This window comes from Urocitellus parryii, chromosome 5 (assembly GCF_045843805.1).
Source record: "Urocitellus parryii isolate mUroPar1 chromosome 5, mUroPar1.hap1, whole genome shotgun sequence".
NCBI lineage: Eukaryota > Metazoa > Chordata > Mammalia > Rodentia > Sciuridae > Urocitellus > Urocitellus parryii.
In genome coordinates, this window is record NC_135535.1 from 61,157,342 (window position 1) to 61,169,137 (window position 11,796).

The 11,796-nt window shown below is 32.1% G+C and overlaps 1 protein-coding gene across 1 annotated transcript; it reads left to right on the plus strand.

The window, feature by feature from the left end:
• The first annotated feature begins 7,659 nt into the window (after positions 1 to 7,659).
• Positions 7,660 to 11,558, plus strand: LOC113177463 (olfactory receptor 6C6-like). Its single transcript, XM_026381994.2, has 2 exons — positions 7,660 to 7,675; positions 10,597 to 11,558. Exons 1-2 carry the CDS (start codon positions 7,660 to 7,662, stop codon positions 11,556 to 11,558), a joined length of 978 nt encoding a protein of 325 aa, XP_026237779.2.
• The last annotated feature ends 238 nt before the right edge of the window (positions 11,559 to 11,796 follow it).

An 11,796-nucleotide genomic window follows, 5' to 3' on the forward strand; every position in this document is an offset into this window, starting at 1 on the left:
AGTTCCTCATTTAATATAAAAAAATAAATTTAGTATGTATTATAATTATGTTAATCAGATGAGCATCAATTCAATAATTATACTTTTGGCTTGAATTATCAGTTAATAGTTAGACCACAAGAGAATTTCAACTTCAATTGTTTTATTTTCTTAAATTTTTTCCCAAGTAATGTTGATTAAAAAAAACTTTAAGACTAATATATTTTATTTATAAATTTGTAGACTACTGTAATTTACAAAGTAAAATGTAAAATGGTTATACATATTCATAAAATAAAAGTCATTATACAGATTTTAATACATTTCAAAAACATGCTTAGTCCTTACAATCTCAACTGTCTGCAAAAATCTGGAAATCAAAAGATTCCAATAGAAGAAATTACAATTGTAATGCCTCTCTGACAAATTCAATCTTCAGGAATTTTTGTGACTTAAAGATGAACATGTGCCTTTCAATTAAATGTCTTCCAACAGTTTTTTGAATTTAATATTTCCAAGGAACTTTCACTGTGGTATTAGATTTATTTACTAAAAAATATATCCACTAAAGAAACGATTCAGTGATTAAAAATTTTATTCTTATTCTCATGTAGAACTAAGTAATAGAATAAAATAAGTAAATAGGTGATCACATTGTAATTGATGTGTTATATCTCTATGAGGAATGTATTGTACACATTTTGAAAAAAACAATGATTAGTTATAGATGTACACAATACCTTTTATTTATTTATTTATTTTTATGTGGTGCTGAGGATTGAACACAGTATTTCACACATGCTAGGCAAGTGCTCTACCACTGAGCCACAACCCTGGCCTCTATAAGTGTACATAGTTACAAATATATTGAGATATAAATAATAATAGGTTTGCTCATAACACTAACAATTTACATAATTGTACCAATAGAAAGTTAGGATGTTTATTATTTTTGTTTCTTGTTCCAGGATAATAGCCATGATATGCATAACAAGTAAAAAAATAAGTAAATAAAATATCTCAAAGCCTTAGGTAAATATGCCACTAATAACTAATATTTTCTTAATACTTCAAATTGTCAGACATATTACTAACTGTATGAAATTAATTATGTCTTTGCAACTCTATGACATTTGCAGAAATAGTTTTGCCAGTGGCTAATGACTTATCAATGCTCTCATACAAATAGTGTGAGTGGGTAAATGCTTTTAAACTAAACTGCCCTGTCAAAACAAAAGCTGTGCTGATCAAACTCAGTACACAAAGAATTGTTTTCTTAGTTACACTTTGGTCTGTCAAATTCTAACAAAAATAAAGAAAAAAGTTCTATGTATATGTATTTGCATATCCATTCAAATACTGAATTTTCTTTTGATAAATTCTTATCTATTATTACCCAACAAATTGTAAGCAATATGGCACATGTTTCTCTTTAGATAAATGTGCGGAAGAGCATTTGTAAATTTTTTTTTTTTTAAGTTTTAGATGGACACAAAACATTTTATTTATTTATTTATTTTAGCTACTTCTTACTGATATTTTTTTCATTTTTTAAAAAAATTATTTTGCTATATATGACAACAGAATGCATTACAATTCATATTACACCTATAGAGCCAATTTTTTATATCTCTGGTTGTACACATCCTTTGTGTCTTCATACATGTACTTAGGGTAATAATGACCATCACATTCCACCATCTTTCCTACTCTTATGCCCCCTCCCTTCCACTCCCTCTCCCTTTCCCCTTTGCTCCTGTCTAGAGATTATTTAATCCTACCCCACCCCCACCCTCTGCAGCATATTATGGATCAGCATCCTTAAATCCGAGAAATCATTAGGCATTTGTTTTTTTGAGATTAGTTAATTTCACTTAGCATTATATTCTCCAGCTCCATCCATTTACTTGCAAATGCTATGATTTTATTCTCTTTTAATGCTGATCTATATTCTGTCATGTATATAGACCACATTTTCTTTATCCATTCATCTACTGAAGGGCATCTATGTTGGTTCCACAGTTTAGCTATTGTGAATTGTGCTGCTGTAAACATTGGAGTGGCTGTGTCCCTGTAGTATGTTGTTTTTAAGTCCTTTGGGTATAAACAGGAGTGGGACAGCTGGGTCGAATTGTGGTTCCATTCCCAGTTTTCCAAGGATTCTCCACACTGCTTTCCACATTAGCTACACCAGTTTGCAGTCCCACCAGCAATGTATGACTGTGCCTTTTCCCCCCACATCCTCACCAATACTTATTGTTGTTTGTATTCTTAATAGCTGCCATTCTGACTGGAGTGAGATGAAATTTTAAAAGTAGCTTTGATTTGCATTTCTCTAATTACTAGAGATGTTGTCCTTTTCTTATCAAATCTGTTTAAATATGTACATTCTAAACTCCTTCTTTGACATTTTTTTTCACAGGGTGCCTATTACCCCCCAGGAATTTCCTCTCAGAGGAATGCTGCCATGTGTATTTCCACAGCCAGAATCCTTACAAAAGGGTAGGGGCAGGAGAGATAGTTTAGAGACTAAATTAAAGACCAGGAATTGTGGGGTCCCTATGTGACATAAGGGGCTAAGATCATTCTGTATCACATGAGAGGACTCCAAATGATATTCCTAGGGTGCATTCTTCCAACAGAGACTGGAAACCCTCACACCCTAGCAACTCTCACTTTCTGAGATTGTGTGGAAAAAGATACACTCATACATTGCTGGTGGGACCGCAACTGGGTTTAATCACTCTAGACAGTAGTATGGAGATTCCTCAGTAAACTTGGAATGGAACCACCATTTGACCTAGTTATCAAACTCTTTGGGATATATACAAAGAACTTAAAAATCAACATAGTACAGTGATGCAGCCATATCAAAGTTTATAGCAGCTCAACTCACAATAGATGAACTATTGAACCAACCTAGATGTCCTTCAACAAATGAATGGATAAAGAAAATGTGGTATATATATATACAATGGAACATTACTCAGTCTTAATGAAGAATAATTTTGGCATTTTCTGATAAATAGATGGAACTGTCATGCTAAGCAAAATAAGCCAATCCCCAAAAATCAAAGGCCAAATGTTTTCTCTGCTATGTGGATGCTGAACCGTATTAGAGGGTGGGGCTAGGGAAGAATGGAGGAACTTTGTACTGGCCAGAGGGGAGTGAGGGTAGGAGAGAGGATGTGTGGATGAGAGGATGTTGGAATGAGACAGACATTATTACCTTATGTACACATATGATTTGCCCAAATGGTGTGACTCTGTGACTCTGCATCATATACAGCCAGAGAAATGAGAAGTTATGCTCCATATGTGTACAATGATTTGAAGTGTATTCTGCTGCCATGTATAATTAATTAGAACAAAAAGAAGATGAAAAGATGATAATAATTATATAAGAAAATCTCTTAAATGGTGTAAGTAAATAAAAACTTGTTAGAGAAACTTAGCTAAATATTTATGCAGAAAATTTATAATTGTATAGGAAATGGATATTTGATTTGTGAAATAATATTAAATCCCACAAATAATTATAGAAACTCAAGTTCAATGCCAGCATCAGGAAAAGCAAGGCACTAGCAGCTCAGTAAGACCCTGTCTCTGAATAAAAAAGGAGATAAGGCTAGAGATGTGGCTCAGTGGTCCAGTGCTGCTGAGTTCAATCGTTGGTAACCCATCCCCGTCATCCCCAAAAGATTTCAGGTTGGAGCCATGCAGGGAAGGTGCAGAAAATGTGAATGGGAAATGGCAATGAATTTCAGTAATTTCTTAGAGAGTGTTTACCAAAACATTAGCAGCAAAGTAGGTAATTCTCAAACACTTAGTGAGAAAATACTCTGGGAGGGTACATATTAGTTCAGCAGCCTGACTAAAAACACCTCTGGAGAATTATTATTACTTCTCTTTTCACTTCCAAGTTTTTCACAGCTCCTCTCATGGCTTTAATTTACCACACTAAGAAAGAAACGGTGAGAAATGGCCTACTAGCTGATCCTAGGAAGTCATGTGTGATGTTAACTCAGCTATGTTTAATTCAATGGTATGAAAACCAAAGCCATGGTATCAGAGAGTGCAAATCACTGCTTCTGTTGAAGGCTCTACTCAAAGAGTGATATCAGTGAATTTGCAACTATTCCCTGCATTTCTTTTTTTTTTTTCAAAGAGTTCATGAATTGGTAATAATTCTTCCTTGTTTTTTTGTAGAATTCATCTTCAGACCATTTTATTTTGGGTTTTTCTTTTCTCGGGGACAATTTTGTTTACTACTTCCATTTCTTTAATTGTAATTAGTCTGTTTAGGCTATTCTTGATTCTGTCTTGCTAGGATATATATTTATAGGCATCTTTCCATTTCCTCTAGGTTATTCAATATTTTTGGCATGAAATTTTTAATAATAGTCCATTATGATTCTTTTATTTCTGAAACATCACCATAATGTTTCCTTTTTCATTTCTAATTTTATTATTTTAGTTTTCTCTCCTTTTATTCTCAGTTAGACCCACGTAGGATTTATTGATTTTGTATTTTGAAAGAAAATAACTCTTATTTGGATAAAGTGGAAAGTTATACACATTCCCTGAAGGTGGAAAGGACAAATTCTTCTTTTTGATTAGATATAATTATTCTTTATAAAATGATGAAAGTTATCATTTTTTAAAGTATATAAAACATCAATAAAAATACCAGCAATATTTAGCTTAGGAGATATAGTTAAAATACATTAAAAAATAAAGCAAAAAAAGAATTTATTAGAAAAACAAAATCTATAATTACAATTATCAGGCATTGAATATTTAATGAAAATGTCAAGTTGTAGAAGTATTAATAATTAGATAAGTTGAAAAAAATTAAAACATTGATATATACTATATTATATATAAAATTTTGCATATAATAAAGGTGGAAGATCACAGGAAAAACTATAAACTTTTAAATACATATTACTGGACAAATTGAAAAGCAATTTGGAATGATGGAAAATTAGCTCATTTCTTACACCATACACAAAAATTGACTTTTATTGCCTTAGGGATCTAAATGTAAAAAATGAAAATAAATAATATTAAAAGAAATTGTGGATTTCTTTCTGAATTTTTAACCGATACACAGAACCTAAATTATATATATTTATGTAATACAATCTGAAGTTTTGATATGTACATTATGAAATATTTAAGTAAGGTAAAGACATATATCTCCTCAAATATTTTTTTATTTATTCATGGCTAAAACATTCAATAACCTTTCTTTCACATTTTTGAAATATACAGTTGGATTTTTGTTATCTATATTCACCTTGCCATGCAATAGCAAAGCACTTCTTACTCCTATCTAAATGTATTTTAATTCCTAATGATAAACCAGTCCTCATCTCTCCTTCTGTCTTATTTTTATAGTTCTTTTAACTATCATTCTACTATAGGTTTTTATGAAATAAAGTTTTTAGATTCCATTCAAGTGATATCATATTGTATTTGTCTTTCTGTGTATTGCTTTTTATACTTAACATAATGATCTCCAATTCCATCTGTGCTTTTCAAATGACAGGATTTCATTCTCCTTCCCCCATGGTTGAATATTATTCTAGTGTATGCATGGACCATGTTTTCTTTATTATTCATCAGTTGATGAACATTTGGGTTGTTTTCATTTCTTAGCTAATGTGAATAATCTACAAGAAACATAGGAGTACAGATTTTCCTCTGACATACTGATTTCATTTCCTCTGAATATGTGCCCAGCAGTGGGATTCCTGGAGTATATGACACTTCCATTTCTAATTTTTGAGGAACCTCCATACTGTTTTCCATGTTGGTCATAATACAGATTCCCACCAACATGTGCATGGGTAATGTTTTCTCCACATCTTCACTTGCACTTGGTATCTTTTGTATTTTTGATTAAAGTAATTCTTATCTTAGTGAGGTAATATTGTGGTTTTGGTTTTCAATTTGCGGATAACTAGTCATGCTGAAAATGTTTTCCTATTTGTGTTGGTGATTTGTTTTCTTTTCAGAGATATCTATTAAGCTTCATTGCCCATAACTATATCAGGTTATGGGTCAGAGGAACAGAATAGAAAGCCTAGAAGCAAACCCACGTGCCTACAGCCACTGATTTATGATAAAGAAGCTAAGAACATGAATTGGAGAAAAAAAAATAGTCTTTTTCAATAAATAGGTCTGGTGAGATTCAATATACAAACACAGAGAAGTGAAGCTAAGTTCCCATCTCTAACCAGTTCTAGGAACTTACACAAAAAGAAGGAAATACTTAATGTGAAACCTGAAACAATAAAAATACTAGAAGAAAATATAGGTGGGATTTTTAAGTCATTGAAATGGGCAAGGATTTTTGGATGAGACCCCAAAAACACAGGACACAAAAGCAAAATATGTGAATGGAATTATATTAAACACAAAGCTATTCAACATAGGAAACAGTCAATATGGTGAATTATTTTACATCTTTGATATAAGAAAAGAGTTTCTTGCTGTTAATCAAATTTAAGCAAAATAAAAATTATTGACACATTTGAATACACAAAAATAAACTTTTTTTAGGACACCTACATAGACACAACCTCATGAAATCAAGTCACGGGCAAATTAGGAGGAAATGTTTGTACAGTTCAAATGTAAAAATGATATTAATGACATATAAAGAACTCTTTAAGGGTAATAAAATAAAAATTTGATAGATAAAATTAGCTGAATATATATATATATATATATAGGCAATTCATAATTATATAGGAAATGACTATTTGATTTATGAAATAATATTTGTGAAATAATATTAAATCCACAAATAATTACAGAAATTCAACATAACTTGATCCTGAGTTACTATGCCTAACCCATAAGGTAGACAACATTTTGTTACTATAAAACATACCCCATTATTAAGGTTGATGAGAAACAAAAACCCTAATAATACACTGTTGTTGGGAACTGAAATATTGTGTGCAGAAAATGACTTAACATTGTAACTGAAAATGAATGGGATTTGCTCTTGGTTTAGAAATCCCAATTTTAGGAATTTATATGCAATATGTAATTTGTGTTTTTATTAAAAAAACTTATGAATATGTATATATACATAATTTTATTCATTGGTGTACTCTAGTTGTCAAAATTGGAGCAATCTCTTAGACAAAATATGAAAACAATTAAAGCAACTTTGATTCATGATTACAAAGAAGGTGTATGCAACCATTAACAAATTTGAAATATTTCCATGAGTTGATGTGGTGTTTTTGATAGGATGTTGTTGTTTATTGAATAAACCACAAGGAAACAAGGTACTTGTAGTATATTTAGCCTGAAGTCAATTGGTCTGCAAGAAGCTATATTTTTCTTTCTCATATTCTCACTTTTTATATCAACCTAAAAACATTCTTCTTTCTCTTTCTAAACCCTAAACTATCTATCTGGGACTTGGTGAGTGTAGATGATGAACTAGTATATCAACATATAAAAAATTATTTGGATGCACAGTTAGAATATGTAAAAATGTGTGTGAGTGTGTGTGTTTGTGTGTGTGTGTATTTGTAGAAAATACTTCTGTAATTCACAATCCCTTAGGAAATGATGTTCTGGGATCTCATTTACCCTGAGAATTCTTAGTTCTTGTTAGATCTTTTCCTGTAAGACAGAAGACATAAATCCTTCATGATATCAAGGGAAGGTTAACTTTCATATTTTCTTGCACATCATATTTAGCAAGGAGTACCAATACTTCAGATAAGTGGCTATAGTAAATTTTAGAAAAGAAGGTAATTTGATAAATTTTCTAAGAACATGTAATAAATTGGTCAAAATTAAGATTTCTAAAATAACATTTAAATCAATCATATGTTTTATATAGAATTAAATGCTTAGGGAGAATAATGAATCCTCAGTGCTCTCTACTTAGTAGGATGATGAGTTAAGTATGGAAGTGCTGAAGGTTGGCCCAAATAAGTGTATACAAAAATGTGTTAACTACTAAATCACTAGTGTTTTAACTACTATCTATATTTCAGGTTGTAGATACTTGTGAAAGATCATAGATAAGATGAATAATGATTTAACACTGACAAGCCTTTTAAGTTTTAATTTTTATGTGATATTCACAATTTTCAGCAAAACTGCATATAATTGCACTTATTGGCCTGTGTTCACATGATCTTATATTACGTTCCCTCACAGAATGTGTTGTACAGATACATCTACAGCATGTACATGTGGTGGTTGAATCAGGATAAATCAACAGTTTGATATGAAAAAAAATTCTAGGTTATTACATAATTGAACATTTCTTTCAGAGTTTCCATTGGGATGGTTTGTGTAAAGGAGATAATTTTATAATAAGTAATTTCATAGTCATCTGAATGTGGTAAAGAACTCTGGACATGGGCCAACTGCTGTTTCTACTGGTTTATGCTTTTATTACAGATGATTAAAAAGGGAACTATAAATTCTGCAACCAAATTGTGTTGGAGCCATTGCTTTTCTTTGGCTTATCCTGCTTCTTCTGCCTAGTATATCTTGTCTCATCTCTTCATCCTTTCTAAGGCCCATGTAAAGATCCAAATACTCAGATATCTTCTTTAAATTCTTGTAGTCCACATTGGGAAGATCTCTCATTTTTTGTTTGGCTTTTGGTTCTTTTAATATGTTTGTTTTTATATGCATTTTTTTGTCTCAAGAATAAATTATGCTATAGAGGTTGAAAATAATTCTGTTAATATCCTCAATGCAAAACACAAGATTTTCCATAGCAACTATTTAAAATAGTTTTAATTATTTTGTTGTGATCATAGAAACACCTGAGAAATAATATTTTTGTATGGGTGTCACTAAATCTTTTTAGAAGTAGTGTTCACATAATTCATCTTTTAGTTAAATCTTATAAAACCTTGAGTACAAGCTTTTAGAAAACTGTGCAATCTTAATGCCAGGACTTCTGAAAATAACCTCGATTTATCTGACCCCTTGCTCTAAATGCAAGCCTGACAACAGTTTTTAAATGTTTTTCTCTTTTGTCCCACATAACACATACAGATCACCAAGAATAGTAATTGTGACATATAGAGTTCTCAATAGGCACAAGATTATAGTTATTGTCCTAGTAGCCTGTTTGTCTGACATTTGGACATCTATGTTAAGAAGGCTGTACCTGCTATCCAAAATTTGTCTGAACTACAATCCAGTTGTCACTTTTCTCCCCCATCTAGATCATGCTGACTTAAAGTATACTCATCATTGTATTCTACACTTTATGGAATCAGCAAAGAGGTTTGTTTTAATAATAGAAGCATATTTAGTTTTAAAATTCCTTCCTTATTACTTCCTTACTGTATATATAATATTACATTTCTTAATTTTTAAAAAATATTTATTAGTTGTTTAGTTATAGGTGTACATGATATCTTTATTTTTTATTTGTATGTGGTGCTGAGGATCAAACCCAGTGCCTCACACATGCTAGGCAAACGCTCTACCCTGAGCCACAACCCCAGCCTCTAACTTTCTTATTTTAACCTTTCAATTTTTCCATAAGCTTATTCCCCTAACTTTTAAAAAATATAACACTTCTTTAGGTTTTTATGACACTTTCTTTCTCCTCACATTGCATTTCTTTCTCATAACATATCCCAACTGTTATTTGATAGATCTTCCTCCATAACCCCAATCATTCAGACCTGATAAAAGAAAGAGGATGGTAATGGGAAACTATATAGTATTGACGGTGTTTATCATAGTGGGTTAAAATGATGACCCATATTTGAAAGTTGTGTAATTTGTTTTCATGCTTCTCAATTATTTGCTAAACACTGTTTTGATTTGATAATTTCTGCACTCAGCCTACTGGATACTCACTAGATCCCTATAAATATTTTCCTTCTTGGATATATATCCTATACTATTATGTGTATAAATATATATATATATATATATATATATATATATATCCTATACTATTATGTGCTACAGAAAATAAAACTAATTCCTGTAACCATTGTCACTTCAATGACAATTTGCTTGAAATATTAGGTAAATTCAGAAAGCAAAAATGCATCAAGCCAGGCTTGGTTGGGAAGTCCTATAATTCCGGCAGCCCAAGAGGCTGATCCAGGAGGATTCTGAGTTCAGAGCCAGCCTCAGCAACCTAGTGAGGCCCTAAGCAACTCAGTAAGATTCTGTTTCTAAATAAAATACAAAAAGGGGCTGGGTATGTGGCTCGTGGTTCAATGCCCCTGAGTTCAATACCCGAGACCAAAAAAAAAAAAAAAAAAATCAAATTTTTTGCATAGCTTATTGTGGTAAAGCATTTGAAAGATTGGTCATAGATTAACACTATCAAGTTGAAGAACTACATTTCAAATGACTATTAAGTGTCCTATAAACTGGTAAGTAGGATTTACTCAGCTCTAGACAAAGGAAAGATCTCCCAATGTTCTCATAAAAAAGACGAATGAAGTGGAGGATATATTCATTTTAGAAATATTTGTGAATTGGTAAGTTTCTGAAAATGAAATCTTATATAGCTAAAGAGGAAGAAATACCTTCTTACTTGTGATAAATTAGTTTTTATTTTCTGTAACTTTGATAGGACAAAAAAAGAAATGAAGAATCAATCACTTGAGATAGAATTCATTTTGCTTGGAATGACAGATGACCCTGTGCTGCAGATTGTGATTTTCTTGTTTCTATTTTTCAATTATATCTTGAGCCTGATGGGGAACTTAATCATCATCATCCTCACCCTGTTGGATCCCCGCCTCAAGACTCCAATGTATTTCTTCCTCCGAAATTTTTCCTTCTTGGAAATTTCCTTCACAACCGTCTGCATTCCACGGTTCCTGATAAGCATTCTCACTGGAGACAAAACAATTTCCTACAGTGGTTGTGCAACTCAGTTATTCTTTTTTTTCCTATTAGGGGCTACAGAGTTTTACCTCCTGGCTGCCATGTCCTATGACCGCTATGTCGCCATCTGCAAACCTCTGCATTACTCAGTCATTATGAACAGCAGAGTGTGCTACCTACTGGTGCTCAGCTCCTGGGCAGCTGGATTCTTAATCATCTTCCCCCCTTTGCTCTTGGTACTTAAACTGGACTTTTGTGCTTCCAAGATGATTGATCATTTCCTGTGTGATGCTTCCCCTGTCCTGCAGATCTCTTGCACAGATACACGTTTCATAGAATTGATGGCTTTTGTCTTAGCTGTGTTGACACTTGTCATCACATTGTTATTAGTGATCCTCTCCTACACATTCATCATCAAAACCATTCTCAAATTTCCCTCTGGTCAACAACGAATGAAGGCTTTTTCCACCTGCTCCTCACACATGATAGTTGTCTCTATCACTTATGGAAGTTGTATATTCATGTATATGAAGCCATCAGCAAAAGAAAGGGTGACTTTAACTAAAGGTGTAGCTGTGCTCAATACCTCTGTTGCCCCTTTACTTAACCCTTTCATTTACACCCTGAGGAACCAGCAGGTGAAAGAAGCTCTCAAGTATATGCTTCAAAAGTTTTGTTCTTTTGAAAACAACAAGACAGAGTTTAGACATAAGTAACACACTATTGGAACCTAAATGAGAAAATTCAATATGGTCATCTATTATAGTAGTTTAAATCTATGATGTTTCTTCCCTTGACTATTTAGATCTTACTAGGTTTACTAAGTTTATCTGCAAACCAATATATTCATCTTTCTGAGTAGATCTTCCTAATCTCTAGAAATAAGCTGCATTTATCAACCCCAAGTATTAATTTCTTTCTTTACCTTAAAATGTCTATTCTCATAAAGGGTAG